Genomic DNA, 17,278 nt, shown 5'->3' on the forward strand with positions numbered 1-17,278 from the left:
CCAGCCTCCTCTTGGTTGGGGTCTGTTGGAGAAGGGGAGCCAGAGCCAAAGGCCCAGAGAACATTCTGCTTCATTTATACTCTTCCATTTTAGTCAGGCAATGACGATTTTGTCTTTTCTTTCCTGTGGCTTTCATTTCACATGCAGAAAGGGAGAGATCATGTATCCAGATTACCTCCTTCCCCCCAAAACAGCTTTCCATCTGAGTACAACAAAGACAAAAAGTAAAGCAAACCTCTCTCCCCACACAGTTCTGCTTTTCTATCATTTCACAGGACAAGGCACACTCCCACAATTCCTTTTTCCCACTATCAGAGAGGAAGCACAAGCCAAGACTTCCAAAGGCACCAGCTGGTTTGTTTCCAGGTGCCCCAGAGCAGGATTTTATTTTAGCATAAGAACAAATTCCATTTACTGAGCATGGACTTTGCCAGCCGTGATACAAGTTTCTTTACATATATCTAATTTAATTCTAACAAAAGCCATAAACAGTATTGTAATTATCCTCGTATTACAGATAAAGGGGCTAGGGTTCAAAAAGATTAAATAATTCTATTCTTAAGCTGTGAAACAAAGGAGATGTTTAAGAACAGTACCGGCCAGTGGGAAGTGGCATCTGGGAGCAGGACTGAGAGCCATGGAAATGTGGGGAGAATAGAAGAGGTGGGGTAATAGCAAATTAAGAGAAAGAAAAATGCATGTTCCAGCAAGAACTGCCATTCACCCCCATCTCTCAGCCTGGGCCAGGCTTGTGTGTGTGTGTGTGTGTGTGTCTGTGTGTGTGCAAACAAATCGTCATAGCAACTATTTGGTTTATGTCATGACAACACAGGCTTGCAGTGTCTAAATAAGGTCACTGGTGAGAATGAGTGTGGCCTGGGGAGGGGAAGCGGGACCTCTGAGTCAAGGGGAAATTGTGCAGAAGGGGCAGATTCCTTTGGTACGCCCTCATCTATCCCTCCCTGCTCACCCTCAAGGTAGGAAAGGGGCTTAAAGCCCTGCTCTCCCTGATTCACAGTAGTCACAGTTAAGAGCTAAGTCTTGCATATTTTTTTGTCTTATTTTAACCAATTATGTAAATTCCTATCCAGCCAGGGGGATCCCCTGGTGCAAGAGGGGGAGGGTAGAAACTTCTGCTTCTCATTTTCACCCCAGGTGCCACTTTCAGGGCCTCTGAGGGTAGAGAGAAGTTGGAGGGTTCCACCTGATGCAAGCATGGCAGCCCCAGAGGGGAAGCCGAGGGAGAGAAACCAGGCATACGGGTGGGGGAGTAAGGACAGGCACTGCTGAGAGGACTGAATGGCCGCAGGCTTGAGTTACAAGAGCCCCTTCCTTTAGTCAGCACGGTGGTTCCCAACCAGGGGACCCCAGGGGACACAGGGCAATGCCAGGGACTTTTTTGACTGTCCTAAGCATCTAGTTGGTAGAAGAGAGAGAGATGCTGTTAACATCCTAAAATACACAGGACAGCTCCCATAACAAAAAGTGTCTAGTCAAAAATGTCAATAGTCCCAAAGCTGAGAAATTCTGAATTAGAAGGTGCTGGTCCTACATGAGTCCTCTCCTAGGTCCATTGCAGGAGCATCAGTGATGGGTCAGATTACTTGAAGGGTATACCATGGATGCCAGTTTGTTTCCTTGGGCCCTGAGTTCCTCTGAAACTTCCAACTCAAGTATTTTATTTGTTTACTTCTAACAAAAATAAATTTAAGCTTGAGTCCCAAATTTGCTGTGAAATCAGCTCCTAGAGATGAGGGCCTTGGGTGTAGGAAAAGCTGCCTGACAGAGGCTGTGTCACTGGGCAAAAGGCACAATCTTTTGGCCACAGTTCCATTGAATTTGATGATCTCAAATGTCCCTTTAGTTCCAAAACTGTACTTTTGGATAGTCCTTGTTAGTATTTGTACCAAGGTTGGGTCAATGGAAAAGGAAATGACTCAGAAATGCAATAGAGGGAAGTCTGAGAGTGATTCAGACATTCCTAATCATAAAAGGCGCCCCAGACATGGCCTTTAATGTGAAACCAAGACTCATGACCACTGAATGTCCTCTGTATATGTGAGTAGGTGGTATCCACATGGGGTGACCAAAGGGGCTGCTGAAAGCCAGTTCAAGGAATCCACCTGATTCAGACCAGATAAGAAGATAGCGTAAGTTGCCTCTACCCACCACTCACCTCCAAATTAAAAAAAAAAAAAAATCCCCCTTAGGTCTGCTAACGTTTGAATTTCTACCATGAGAGTTTCATCTACGGTTAAAAATACAAATATTCTATTGACCATCTAGCTCACTTTATAGAATATTTATAAAATATAAATATTCTAGCATAGGTATCAGTTTGATGTTACTAACTGGGTTTCGGCTGACAATCAAGAATGATGCTTGTTGATGGGTATGTAGTTCTAACAGTTAATATGAGCAATTTGAGAGAAGTTCTTGTACTATGTAAATTCTATTCAGTTCAATCTTTTTCAATCTAAATATTATAATAAAGATTTAATAACTAAGTTCACATTTTGTATTAATCTCTAGTATCTACCCATGATAAATGTATGTCAGAAGGTTCAAAAAAAGTCCATCTAAAAGCGCTAAGCGCCTCTGTCACTAAACTTCCGTTTATACCAAAACTTTTCTCCTACCTGAAGGGGCCCTGTAATTTACCACAATGTGGTTATCAGTATTGAGTGCTCTCTTCCTGTTATAAGCTATTGTTTTACAGAAAAAGCTACCCCTGGTTGACATTCTGAGCACTTGGCCTCTACCTGTTCTTTCTTGGTCATGTGGCTCATCTAAAAGTTTTCCAAAAGAGAGACTCAGCTTTGTGTGGGGAGTAACCCTTTGGATATTGTTCTTTCATTAGAGGACTTCATTTCCCTGCTTATCCACTGCTGCTGCCATTCAGAGACTGTTTAACAAGCATTTCTAGAACTCCTCAGGGCTGTCTTGTTCATTGCTACACTCCCAGCATCAAGAATGATGTTTGGCATATAACATGTGCTCAGTAAATACTTGTTGAAGGAATAAATGGTTCATTAACTCATGTTCAGACTAATCTATAGGTATCCAGAAAAAATTAGAGTTTGACCTCTTTATGTGAGTGAATGCAGGGCTCTCTTCCAGTTGTTTGCTTTAGTCTAGCTTACTTGTTCCTCTTTGTAATCAGTGTTCAAACTACTGTTCCATTTTTTTTTCCTAGAATGTCTTCTCAGAGATGGAATGCTTAACCTACCATTCAGTACCCTGAGAGACAGGCCTGAGGGGGCCAGACTTCAAAGCCCTATGGGGCCTTCAGTCAAGACTAGTACCAAACAACTTCTGCACCAAATTTGGAAACCTTAAGGCCTTCACTGCACAAATGGTTCCCATCTCTATAATCTTTGGACCCTGCCCCAAATGCAGAACTTTCCGATTTGTACTTTTTTCATCCTTGGTCCACTTATTTCTTTGATGCCTCATGTAGAAACTTTTTAGAGAATTTCCCTCAACCCACTCATTCAAATCACACCGAGGTTCCCCACAAACACTGCTTAATTTGCAGACCTAGAGGGGTTTTCCTTCCTATACCAGCAGGTGGGGAACCAGAGAAACTCCTAGCTTCCTAGTGCCACTTTTTTAAAACTTTTTTTTTGTAGGGGGAGGTAATTAGGTTTATTTATTTCTTTATTTTTAGAGGAGGTACTGAGGACTGAACCCAGGACCTCATGCATGCTAAGCATGCGCTCCACCACTTGAGCTATACCCTCCACCCTGTAGCTTCCTAGTATCATTTTTAGGCCCTTATTTTTCCAAGATATTTGCATGCAACTCCTCCTGCTTTGGAGTTCACTCTGTCAAGCTAAACTCTCCTTTATATTCTTTGCTGTTCTTGCCCATCCCTACACCAGGACAGGCACTTGGCTTCATCTTCTCCTTCCAAATTTTGCATAATTTTGGATTCATTTAAACACCTTGATTTACTGATCCAACAATCCAAGCCCGTAATTCTTTTGTTATTGCTGTTTTCTAAGCTAGACACTTTTTCTTTTCATAAAAAAATAGTTGGGTTCAATAAAAGATAACAGAACAAAACCACAAACACATGAGCCCCCTCCCTTGGCATCTGGATGAGGGAACTCCCTTAATTCTTTAACACTCCAATGACCTTCACCTTTACTCCACTTAGAACACCCATTCCTACTGCCCTTGCCATTACATGGAAGAGTTCCAACTCTGAAATCTTAAGCTCTAACATCATTCTGACTACCGTGTCCCGAGCTTTCAGCTTAATCACTTTCACTTCTAAATCATCTAATCTTTGACCTTACCAAGACTTCTCTTGACCAGAGTTTTTCATACCTTCCTGAGCCTACCTTCTTACCCAGTCTGAATTGGGGGGACTCCTAGAACTGTCTGTCATCACACCTTCAATGCCCTTGTTCCCTTGTCAATCCACATTATCTGTCTACAAATCATGGCCCAGGATATACACAGTAACGTTTTCTCTGCTCTTGCACCCAGGCAGCTGGGTGCTGCTAGAGAAAACAGCAGAAATGTGCACACTTGATCTTAGTCAAAAGGCCAAGCAGCAATGAAAACAGCAGAAATACGTGGGTTGATACCATTCCAAGGATTGCACATTCATGGTTTCTAATCTGTTAGGCCTCAGCATTGCTCCCTAACTCTTTTACTTAGTATTTTTCATCAGCTTTCATCTCCCTGCCTTCCATCCTCTTCTATACCATGCCACACTTCTTACGCCCCCTAACTCCCACTCTCCACTAGCAACTTCGCATCCTATTCCACAAACAAGGCAGCTGTCAGACAGGGATGCCCATCGATTACCTGCTCCCATTCACAAACAGCTGTGAGTTTATCCATTGTTATACTTTCACCTTGAGTCTCAAGCGGTATGAGGTATATATCCTCCTCTTGAGGTCAGTTCTTGCTCAGCTGATTTGCTGACTACACTAACCCCAGCACCTCACCTTGGCTGGCACATAGTAAGTGCTCAATTAATGTTTGCTGAACTATTGTTTAATTAACCAAGTCCAACTGAGCTCTTGTTTCCACCTCACCCCCTTTCTCTTCAGAACTCTGTTCAGAACCCTGCCTTTTGGTTCTCAACATTCTCCACTGAACTTCTACTTTTACTTGTTCCTTTCACTGAATAAATAAATGTGCCTAAATCACTCCCTTCCTAAAACAACAACATACAACAAAACCTTCACACACCATTCAATTCTACAGGCAAGATTCTACTTCTACCAATCCACTGAAACTGGTCTCAAAAAGGTTACTAATTGGCAAATCAAAAGGACACCCTTCAGTCTATTTGGTGGGGGTGTAATTAGGCTTATTTACTTACTTACTTTAATGGAGGTACTGGAGATTGAACGCAGGACCTCATGCATGCTAAGCATGTACTCTACCATTGAGCTACACCCTCGCCACCAAATCACATCTAATGTACAGCACTGTAGCAACATAAGTCTGTCTTACCCATAACGCAACTAACCCATGGTAACAACTTACTAAGTGGAGTGGAGTACAGAATTCTCCACTGAGATGTTTCATTGTTACTTCAAACTTATTATGCCTCATGTTGAATTCATCATTCAGCCACACCCCTTCTCAACTTTTCCATCCCATTAATAGCATCTCTGACATACCAATTTACCCTCTCCAATCTCATCCTCAGTGAAGTCAGAAAGATTATTCTAAAGAGCCAATCTAATCATGCCATTTCCTTGCTCAAAATCTTTAGACAGCAGCTTCTCCAGGACTGCCTCCAGGATCAAGTCTAAAGGCCCTTTGTGATCTAACCCTTGCTTCTGTCCACCCACCTCTGGCCTCATTCCTTGCTGCTACGCTACAGCTACTCTCAATTATTTTAACTTTCCAGAATGTAAAACCTCTACATCTTTTCATGTACTGTTCCTTCCACCTGGAAGACCCCCTTTCCTGATCTAACCCCTTTACCTAAATCCTGCTGCTCCATCATATTTCAGCTTAGAGGCTACTTTCTGTGAAAGCATTTTCCTGACCTTCTCCGACCTCCCCAAATGAGGTGACTGCCCCTACTCTGTGCTTCCCAAGCATTTTGTGCTTCCCCACATCATAGCACTGAATCCTTGCATTCTCACTGTCAGTCTTCCTATCTTTATTATAGCCCCTCTATAGTCTGTAAGCCCTGAGGGTAGGAAGCACGTCTTACACGCTGTCGTAGTCCCTGAAGTAAGGGCTTAACATGCCTCATCTTGTTAATCATCACAACAATCCTCTATGGTAGGTCCTACATCATTCCTATTTTACAAAGTAAGTAAACTGAAGCGAAGAGTTTAAGAAACTTATCCTGAGTTATCAAAATCAATCAAAACCAGGATTTAAAACCAGGCAACTTGACACTAAAACCAGTCCATCACTAACTCTTATCACCTTTAAATCCCTTCTCCACGGGACCTGGCAGTGACCCATCTAAAACACAGAACTGACCAGACTTCTCTGTGACCCCTCAGTGGCTCCTCCGCCTGCCTGCCGGCCACGTCCTCCTGTCTTCCTTCCTGGCCTAGCCTCCAGCCACTCCCCACGACTCACCTGATTAACGGTTACTGCGCTAACCCCAGATTCCACGCGGCCTCACCCATCTCTAGTGTTGGTCTCTCTACCAAAATGCACTTTCTCACCTTACTTTTCTGGAGAAATTCTGTTCATCCTTCAGAATTTACTCCATGAAACCTTTTCTGACCATTCCCCCCCCCCCCCCCCGCAGGCGGTGCATCCTGCCTCCACTCTCAGGAGTGGTGTGACTTCGAAAAGCTACAGTTTTAGTTTTCTCACGTGTATAATGGCCATGCTAAGACAGCCCCCTCCATTGACTTGTGAGGACTAAGTGAGAGGATGTGAGTTAAGCCTCTAGCAATGGGCTTTGATGCACAGCCAATTATTATTAAACACTTGTCTTTATTCCTCTATGTAGCTAGGCTTCTACTGCTGCAAGTTTAACTCATGTGTAGTTTCCCCTCCAGAGTGTAGTCTCCTTGGAAGAAGCACCCACGTATCGTTCACATTTAGCACAATGCCTGCCATATTGTGGGCACTTATTCATTAATAATTGAACTACACTATTTAATAGTACACATCTTTCAACGCCCAGCTCAATTTCCATTTCCTCCACTAATATTTACCTGATTATTCCAACCGTTTAAATTTTCCCTTCTCGGGATTTTTACCACTGCCTGACTAATGACGTGCTGTCCTGCACCATACGTATTAGTGTTGTCTCGATGACACTTCAGGCCTCCCAGGGCAGAGACCATCTCTTATACTGTTTATCTGCCCAACATCAGCTAATATTTCCAACCACAAAGTTAGAGTTCAGTAATTATTTGTGAATTAAAATATTGCTGCCCAAGCATGGGAGGTCTCATCTTTTTTTTTTTAATAAGTATTTATTTTTAATTTTTAAATATTTTAATTAGTTTACTTTTGGGGGGGTTGGAGGTAATTAGGTTTTTATTTTATTTTTTAGATGGAGGTACTGGGGACTGAATCCAGGGCCTCCTGCATGCTAAGCATGTGCTCTGCCACTTGAGCTACACCCCCCCCCCCCCGTGGGCAGTCTCATCTTCTTTTTATTAATAAGTCACTCATCTCTAAGAAAATTCAGCTAACAACTCACCTGCTGCCCCTCCTTCCCTTAGCTTGTGGAATTCTGCTTAGAACTACATTAATTTGCTTTTATTTGTACATCATTATCATGTCTTCACTTCCCAAGGGAAGAGGTTTTTCCTTTTCTCATTAACCTCCCTCAAGGCCCAGCAGAGGGCACCAAGCATGCGAGGGCTGCTTGTGCGGGTGCTGGTGGCTGGCTGTAGATATCCTCAAAGGCAATTTTCCAAGCTATTTTTCTTTTGCCTTTGTTTTCTATGCCCAGGCCACATCAGCTTAAAATAAATGCTGCTGAACACTACTAATGGTGACTTCATCCCTGCCACTCTGCTTATCAGATGGCAAAGCTGAGAGGCTTGTCAGCACAATTATCACTCGACCATGCTGGAGGTGGGGAAGAACCCTTGACTCCACTCTTCGGAATAAAGATTTCAGAAAGCACGTCGCTAAAACAACAGGCAGGGACAGCTGTTTGAAGTACCGCAGCGTCAGTCTTCCCTGATTGGCCAGCTCTACAGGATGCGAGTGGAGGAAAAGGAATGGCAAGTTTTAAACTGAACCAGAGAGAGCCACAAACATTTCTTGGCACCCCCAGGATTCCTAAGGCTACAGCTTAAAATTAAGGACCAGGAAGCCAAGAATAATAGAAAAATCATGTAGAAGTCTAGATACTAACTCAAGTTCTTCAGTAAACCAGTATTGCAACCTTAAACGTAACTAATTTCTGTATGTCAACTACCTTACCTGTATATTAAAATAAAATCGCACTAACTGAATGACCCCATACCGAGCCTTGCGGACCTCATTCCCCAGATGTGTCCACCTGGCAAACATAAACTGGGATGACATGCTCAAGAAAGAAATCATGGGACTGGTTTAAGGGGAATAAGGTTGAGAAGGCTCACTAACTGTGTCACAATAAAGATGTCTCTGTCTGTCTCCTAGCTTTAAGATTGGAGTTTATACCTTTTGAAGTACATGAACTTTTTCATAAATTTCCTTCCAGTTAGACAGTAAGCCCCACAAAGGTAGGGAATGCCTTTCTTTATGACATCTCCAAACCACCTGGCCCACTCAGCGCCTAGCATGCTGTTCAGAAAGGCTGATGGTTAGGAGGTATCAGTCTCCTGGCTAAATCAGAAGAGAGCAAATCAGTAACATCCTGAGTAGCTGAAAACTTGTATGGGAAGTTTCTGATTAAGCAGAGAGAGAAAGTTAGAACTGAGAATAACGTTCCTTCTCTTGCTGAGAGGTGCTCCTCCCCCTCATCAAGATGGAGGTCTCTCTAGAATACCTGCGTCTCCTGGACCTCGCTTATCCTCTTTGATGCACACTCATTTGAGAAGCCAGTCACATTTGGGAAAACACCACGATAAACTCTCCTAATCAAACCTGGGCAAATGGGCAAAGCAGTTTCAGTCTTCACATGTGGCAGATTGGTGTGTGTGAGAGGAGACAAGTGTGAGTCTGCTTCCCCTTTGGTAAAGTTTCTTTTGTGTATTACATTCACTAGTAGTTTTAACCTTCTTTCAGTGGCAGGATTCCAGTGATGGGTAGGACATCATGAGGAAAGAAGTGGCTCTGCCTCCTGCTGGCCATGAGCAGAAAGGTTTGAGTTCCTTTTGGCTTATCAGAGGTCACATTTCTCCTTCAAAGACATGAGAACTTGTGAAGGAAAAAAGATTGAAAGGGAGAAGGAAGATTGAGTTTCCTGTTTTGCTTAGCCTGGACTAAGCTTTAGGTATCAATAAACCAGTTAGATCCAAGACCTCAGATCCCTCTTTTTGTGAGTCAGAACCTCAGGCTGCTGCATCTTCTGCACTAGCTACAGAAACAAAGGCACGGATCTGGGTCGGGAAGAGTCCTGTTCTGCATGCTCCCTCTCCCTAAACGATGGAAACGGGGAACCCAGACGCACCCCGTATGAAGAGGCCTTGTTCCTAGAAACTCAGGACCCCACACCAGCTTCTTCCCTGAGTGGTTCTTCACTTGTTTTCTTCCCTTTCCCCAAACCCCAATAAAACACACCAACTGCTTCAGAGTATTTCTAAGTTGGTTTTTTTTTTTTTTTTTGTGGGTCTTCTTTTTTTGGTTGTTTTTTATTTCGAATACTGAAAAAGCCCCCTGGGCTCTGTGGGGCTCCCCATGCTCATGGCCCCTTTCCCCACACTCACTGTCCTTCCCACAGCAAATCTATTTCAAGGATAGCACTTTTTCTTTTTAATCAACAATTGACATTGAGTCCTCAGCTTGTTCTGCAGAGCCAAAGGAGCCATTGGCACCTTTCACATTTAGATGGACAGTTTCTTTTATCTGACACCAGGTCCCCAGCCACATCCAAGCAAACAAGGCATTCTTCTACAGAGCTGAATTTGACCCCTCACCTTTAGTCTACTCCATGTCCTCCCCCTCACATCCACCCCATACCAGCCACATGGTTCAGAAGGAGGACAGTCAGGAATGTTTTTATCAACTACAAGCCCTAATTCATATTCCAAATCTCCCACTCCACCCTCTCAAAGCCCCCATCCCCACCCCGACTCCCACCCCCAGGATTTCACTGAGATTTCTCCCAACAATTATTTGGAAAAAAAAGGAAAAACAAAAACAGTTCAAGGTCCTGGTGCTCAGCCCAAGGGGCTCCATGCGCTGGGACACCGACGGGCAGGGGCTTCTGCCTCTCCAGCCCGCGCCCGAGCCACCTCCTGACCCCTGGCTGCAAAAGCAGGGAGGGGCAGGAGCCAGCACAGGACCCAGGGGGGCAGCGTCTCAGGATCTGGCGGAGCCCCGGGCAGCATCATTCAACTTGGCCACTGTGGATGAACACAGAAGAAGAAAAAGAAAACACTGTCAAGTAATAAGGGATAAAATCCTAAGTTCCATCCCAGTCTCTACCCCATCACGCTTCCACACTCAACAGTCATTAGGGCTGCCTGGCGCATACCTCAATCCTATCCACAGAGTTGTTGAAAAAAAAAAAGAGAACTTCAGTCTTATCTGATCTACCAAACAAAGTGTTCTCTGATCTTTCTGAAGACCCCCATGAAAACAAAGAAAAAAAATTCTTTAGACAAGATCAAAATTACTGGAGTTTTAAAGAGGTGGTAAGCTGCCTGGCTCAGAGCAGGCGCGGTGTCGGAGGCACGGCCAGAGCCGCTTGCAGGAGCGGAAACTGACTGGGGGCCCACAGCGATAGGGTAGTAACTGTATGGAGGTCAGGGCCAGACAACACACTTGTTGTTTTGAGTGGACTTAATAATCCAGGTTTAATCAAAGCAATTTGGATCTGGATTTTGAAATGACCCTTCTTCATCATGGAAGCTATCTACTTCATGCTGTGGAAACAGGTGGCAGATAGAGAACACAGCTTGCTTCTTTGTTTTCGTAGCCTCGAAGGTGACCAGGTGGAGAGACCAATTTTTCTGATTTCCCTATTTCTTCTATTCTTTCCTAAAAACCAGACTCCCTGTGACTTCAGTCTTGAGGACTCAAACTGACCGATTTAGAGAAAGCAGCTCAGACAGAAAAGAAAAAAGTACAAAATTTGAGAAGATCAGAGATGAAGAAAACGTACAAAATTATATATATATTTATATATATAATAACATGACATATCTATGTACAACATGTCTGGGACAGTTGAGGAAACTATACAAGGATGTTCGGCATTTTCCCCTTCCCACATGGACTGTAGACTAAGGAAGACAGCACGAAAATGGAGCAAGAAACACAAGTTATATACAATTACAGGTGACAGTCAAGGACTCTGGGGGCCAGGGGACCACGGGATCCTGCTCTCTCCATTCCTTCCTCACCACCTTTTTCCTATCCTATCTGAATGACGGCCTGCAAAGTGAATGGTCAGGAAAGACGCAGACAAAGCCCGTGCCCCCACGTGCGCATCTGCAAGCTCAGCAGTCACTCTCATTGGGCCTGATGTGTGGCACATCAGAATTTGTGAGGGGAGAGGGTGAGAGAGGATTACAGAATCCTCCTCTCGTGAACAGCTAGTTCTTACCCTGGCCCACCCTGTCATAACCAGCCGACTGCAGTCAGTGAGATTCAGGCCAAGCTAGAGATACTAGATTGAGGATGCTGGTCACCTGTAGCCCCCTTCCTCCACCTGGTTCACGATCAGCATCACTGCTTCTCACTGAGCAGGAGCAAGGCTACAGAGCTCTAAGGAGGCAGCGAACTTTCAGTGTTCCTCCTCTTTCTCCCTAACCACCCTCCCCAGCTTCCTCTGAGGCGAATCATCTCCCAAGAACCTGCTGCTCCGGCCCCGCAGCAGCACCAAGCCCTGGAGGCTCACTCAGTTCATCCCTTTCCTTCCTGTCTCCCTAGCAATACACCTGGCATCTGGTAACACCTGAAATGTGGCACTCCACACGTGCATGACTCAGCATGTTTCTTCAGGCCCATAGCCTGGCTGCCAGAGCAGCTTTTTAGCAGCAGAGGCCCAGACTGCAGGCCAGGAAAGCAGGCGGGGCAGTGGCAAGAAGTCTTCATGGCTAGCTTCGCAGTTTTTTTCTTGACCCTCAAGACCATGATACTTATGAGGCCCCCTCGCCTGAATTCATAACCCCCAAGTCTCTGTTTCTCTCCCCCTGTCGTCCTCCAATGGTTCCCCTCTGAAGGCTCACCCATGGGCCTTCCTCAGTTTTGGTTTTACAATGAATGGCACAGAGTGTTTCCAGGACTTAGAATCAGAATCCATCTTATCTATGTTCAACTCTACTTCACAGATGAGGAAATAGAAATCCAGAGACGCTGAATGACTTGACCAAGGCTGCGCATCAGTTCTGCCTAGACTGAGTGGAACCCGAACCCAGACATCCTGACTCCTAACCCAGTGCTCTTTCCACTGTCCCATGACACTTTCAGAAGCGACATGCGGGAAGAGAGAGAGAAGGCGCCCATTTTACATGAATAATATCCTCCAATCTTTATATTAAGAGCCAGGGCAAACTGACCGAGTAAAGGAGGTTAAGTGGGCATTGTTGTTTTAGGCAAGCAGATCAGTTTTCCTCTGGGAGGATTCTCTGAATCTGCCATAATGGAAACATGAAGCAACAGCAGCCCAAGGGACAAAACACTTAGAAGCACAGCAGACGGATCCCATTCAGTCTACCTTTCCCAACCAGGTCAGATTAGCCTTGGAACATTAAACCTGCCATGTTATTCCCAAGGCTTAGCCTAACGAATTTTGGGATATTCTCTTCCACAAGGAGAAATCACATCTCCCCAGTTTCTCGTATAAAGGAAAAGAGTTTGCAGCATTATCCAATCCTAGTCTCCTACTTCTGAGCCCCTACCTGGGTTACCATGAGGGTGTGGAAATCTCAATTTAACCAAAGATAATGGACTCAGCACCCCTCTTCAGCCCACACCACCTTCTCAGCAGCCCCAGGAGCAGCACGGTCATTTCTGGCTAGCAAGCTGAGAAGACAGAACTAGGTGCCCATTCTATCCCGGCCTCAGACATATAAACGTCCAGTGGGTGAGGAAGGGGGAGAAGGGGGGCCCAGGTTACCCCGCAAGCTTGCTGGTGACGAGCGAGGACTTTCTCTGGGGCAGGTCCTGGGGGGTGGGGATGTGGTCACCAGTCACCAAATTCTTGTCTGGGCCTGCACTTGGCAGCTGCTTATTCTTCATCTTGGCTTTGGCCATGTTGTAGTCTCCTGAGTCAAAGTACTTTTGCTAAGAGACAAGAGAGATGTTTAGGTAAGTGAGGAGCTCTGATCTTCCTCAAAAGCAAGGAGACTCATATCCATTATAAACCTTCATTCAAACTCAGATCTTTCAAGTCTTTTTTTGATTAGGCTCACGCATACATAGCTGAGCATTAATTACACTTCCTTATGTCTTCTTCCCAATGTATTCTGACTTTTTCAGGTAGGTAAGCAGTTTCCCAGCTAGAGTATATATCCTTTGTACCCACATGTTTTTGTAGCTCCATGAGTATAGGATGGTTCAACCAAATTACTGACTTTATTCACAAAGGCTTACTGAGGGCCTATTAGCCTCTTGGTGCACCAGCTTGGTGCTGGGGAAACAGAAATGAGTAAGATATATAGAAGGGTCAATCTGGAGCTAACAGCAGGAGATCAACCTTAAGCTAACAACCTCAAAATTAAAAATTATTCTCTCAGACCATGAATAGAAACTGAGCTTGTTCATGAGGATAATGTACTTTCCTCTGATTTCCACCACTCCCACACATGTTCTGTGGCTGTGACAGCCTGCCCACGCCTGCCTTGCCTACAGCAAGGTAAACTGCAAATCAGCATCACACCATCATCTGTGACTAAGACTCAATAAATAGGATTCTCCCCAGGAATCTGTTTCCCTCTCCATTTCATCCACACAGAGAAATGCACTTCAGGTTAATGATTTACAATCCCTCAGTCAGCTTTAGGTACCTCTGGAGACTGAGAAATCTGATCAGGAGCTGGATGGCTATGAAGGTAAGACTGTCCCTTGGTGAGAAGGACCACTCTGGACAGGAAAAGTAAGTCTCTTCAGGGAGTGAATGACTGGTGCTAACCACAAGGCTCTGAAGAAATCTATGACTCATGTCAAGTTGAGAAAATCTGTAGGACAGATGGTTTGATCTTTTCCTGAAATGATGCAGCCCCAAATTTAGCTCTAATGCTAAATTTGCAGTCCTAAAACTCCCATCATCCAAACAGGCAAAGGTCTGGAGGCTGTCAGCAATCCAGACTCTAACATCCTTCTCTTATTTCCCCAACCCCATACCCAAATGCCCCTACATTAAGCCTTAATTTCCTATGTGGGAAATCAAAAGATAACTGATACCATATCAGGGATTTACAATATTTGTCTTGCTTTTTACAAGTTTTTAATTCTTGTCTACTACTGTCCAACAATAAAACTTCCAGATCAGTATTCAGTAGAACTTCCACAGATCTCATCCCTAAGGCCCCCTTTGGCTCTAAAGTAAGAGCGTAAGAGACTGTGCCCCATACCCCTTTCTGAAGTCTCTTCATGAGGAAGTCGGAGCCTCCAGGCTTTTGTCCTAGGCTTGGATATTTGGCCTTTAGCTTTGCCTCCTCGGCTCTCTCAGGGAGAATACCTTCTTTCTCCTGTGTGTCCTGGAGGAAACAAATGGGCCAATAAAATTAAACACTGAGAAGCAAGCTCTTCTAATATCTGATAACTTTTATACTATCATCTTTTCCTGGAGATCTACCTATTTGTAAATATGCTGTCTCCACTCTGCTCTTAAATAAAGCTAGACCTTTGTTCAAATCCCTAAAGCTCTAGATGACTGTATCGTGAGAAGAAAAAGATAAGTAAGTTGTTTCTCACAGTACACCCAGGGAACCACCCCGGTGACCTGTGAGTATTGAGTCAAGGTAATACCTAAACATAATACTTTAATGCCTACACATAATACAAAACAGGAACTAGGAAAGACAAAGGAGAAGAGCTAGCAGGGCTTCTGGTGACACAAGGTGAGTAGGAAAGTTCTCTGGCTGTTCCTAACACAGTACAGGCCAAATGGGAAAGCAAAGGAGATAACTCTGCTGAGATGTTCCCTCTTAAACTAGTCATCTGATAAGTCTCTCGGTGGAGGAGGCTAGCTATGTGGCCTTCCCCAGAAATCTCCACCTTAGTGAGGGGACAGCATTGCTTCAGCATTTCCATAAATCTTGTAGTAGGAAGGTGACAGGTAAACAAGAGATTAAAAATGACTTTTTAACCTCAGAAAAATGAAGATACACTGGGCTCACTAGTTTTTACCCACTAGTATTTACCTATCAGCTTTGCCAAAAAATCACCTTCCCTAGTGGGTCAAGTGATGGAAGTTTGGGGAACATGCCAAGAGCTCAATTAGCTTGCAGGGGCTCTTACTGTTTTGCTACTGTCTTCTTCCTTTTTGTGGGCCCCGTTACACTTCTCTTCAGTGACTTAAAAAAGGACTTCAAGTCAGTATCTGGCTCTGAATTTTCAGTGGAATTATATTTCCTTACCTTGAAAATCCGGCTCACATATAACACCAAGTATATTTCATGAACCCCTGAGTTCAGCACTAAATGTTATAAATCAAATACAACCCCCCCAATTCATCTCAGAATTGTGGGTGAACTAAGCGCCCCCACCTTGGGAGTCTGGGGGGAATACGGGGGCGTTTTTCTTGTCATGACTCTCTCAGCGTCTTTTCTAGGTTTAACCCTCTTTATTCTGGTTGGAACTCTAGTTCAGTCTTGTTCGGTCCTCACTGAAGGTGGACAGCAGACCCCCTCCAACCGTCAAAATAGGTCTCTTGAGAAAGTTGTCGCCTTAAACAAGCCATCATAATAATTACTCTTCTCCCTTCCCCCAGTGTTGGGCCTTTTTAAACGTCTTTACCTCGATTTATATCTTTCTGATGATTTAGAATGCGGTCCCTGTCTATTTGCTGGGTCATTTTAACCCTACTAACCAATAACACACATCTCATCCCGGGACCACCAGCCAGCCCCCTTCCATTCCCCCTAGTCTTTCCAAACACCCGCCCCGCGCCCAGGCTCGGCCAATTATAGCACAGCTTCAATGCGTTGAGCGGTAGGTCTACTAGCCAATCAGGAAGGGTACAGTATTGACTGACAATCCACCCAACCAACCAGCGCCAAAGCAGGAGGCCGCGTAGACGCTCACCCTGCATGACGCAAGAAGCGGCCAACCCCTGCAGTGCCTGAGACCATGGCGACCAATCCGCACTGGCGGGAGACCGCCCCATCTCGGTAGCCCCCAGGTCGACCGCCCGCACCCCCTCCATTTCACCTGCTTCTCCTCGCCGGTCTCCTCCGCAGGGTTCTCCTCTTCCTGTTTCTGGGACATGGCGGGACCGGGACTGCGGACTGTAGGGGGCCCGGGAAGTAACCGGAGAAGGGAAGGGGGAGGGGACGCGGGACAACCTGCGCTGCTGCTTCAGCTCCTGTCACTAGGGTTGCTCAGTCAAAATGGCGGCCCTTGCCTGTGACGTTGCGGCCGTCCCTTCCAATAGCAGCCAATGAGAGTGGGGTGGCTGGAGCACTGACGTAACGAGCTACCAATCGTTGCTGGCTAAAGGTGGGTTCTATGGAGGCGACGGGCAAGCGGGAACGCCAATCTGGAAAGAGAGTGAGCCACAAGGACCAATTGGAAGTCCGTGGGGAATGACGGGGGCGGCACTGCTAGCTGTGGGGTTTTTGCACCTTTGGTGGTGGGGTCAGGCCGCCTTCAGCTCCACCGCCCCGCGCCCAGGAGGCTTTGCTGAGCTTCAAACTGGAGAGCAAAAGGATGTAAACCTTTTATTTTCGGATGGGGAAAATTAAGCTTTGCGCAGTGTAAGCAGAAAAATTTCAGTCTCCAGAAAATAATGGGAGGTCAGAGTGGGCTTTAAAGTGTTACTCAACGCTATTCCAGTGTGTCCTTTGGTGTGTGGAATGGAGAGACTGAGTTGTGCAGAACACAGATGGTTTTACATTCCATGATTTAATTCTTAGGTACAGTATTTTACTTGTTCAGGGTCATCCCATGGAGACTAAGCTCCTTGAAACAGCACAGGTCTAGGTACATGGTAAATATTTAGTAAATCCGATTAACGCTTGCTAACCTATCCTGAGTCATAGCTCAACAATGT

The 17,278-nt window shown here is 45.1% G+C and overlaps 1 protein-coding gene across 1 annotated transcript; it reads right to left on the reverse strand.

The window, feature by feature from the left end:
• Nucleotides 1-336: 336 nt before the first annotated feature.
• ENSA (endosulfine alpha) lies at nucleotides 337-16,633 on the reverse strand. Its single transcript, XM_010996732.3, has 4 exons — nucleotides 16,438-16,633; nucleotides 14,637-14,762; nucleotides 13,181-13,347; nucleotides 337-10,460 (listed from the first exon to the last, which is right to left on the reverse strand). Exons 1-4 carry the CDS (start codon nucleotides 16,492-16,494, stop codon nucleotides 10,445-10,447), a joined length of 366 nt encoding a protein of 121 aa, XP_010995034.1. The 5' UTR covers nucleotides 16,495-16,633; the 3' UTR covers nucleotides 337-10,444.
• Nucleotides 16,634-17,278: the final 645 nt, after the last annotated feature.

This window comes from Camelus dromedarius, chromosome 23 (genome assembly GCF_036321535.1).
Source record: "Camelus dromedarius isolate mCamDro1 chromosome 23, mCamDro1.pat, whole genome shotgun sequence".
NCBI lineage: Eukaryota > Metazoa > Chordata > Mammalia > Artiodactyla > Camelidae > Camelus > Camelus dromedarius.

What these genes read in the sequence shown, in the direction of transcription:
- ENSA (XM_010996732.3), bottom strand. Translation starts at nt 16,494, where the DNA reads ATGTCCCAGAAACAGGAAGAGGAGAACCCTGCGGAGGAGACCGGCGAG. An exon ending in AGACCGGCGAGGAGAAGCAG is followed by an intron (nt 14,763 to 16,437) that starts GTGAAATGGAGG and finishes TGTTTCCTCCAG; the next exon opens with GACACACAGGAGAAAGAAGG. An exon ending in TGAAGAGACTTCAGAAAGGG is followed by an intron (nt 13,348 to 14,636) that starts GTATGGGGCACA and finishes CTTGTCTCTTAG; the next exon opens with CAAAAGTACTTTGACTCAGG.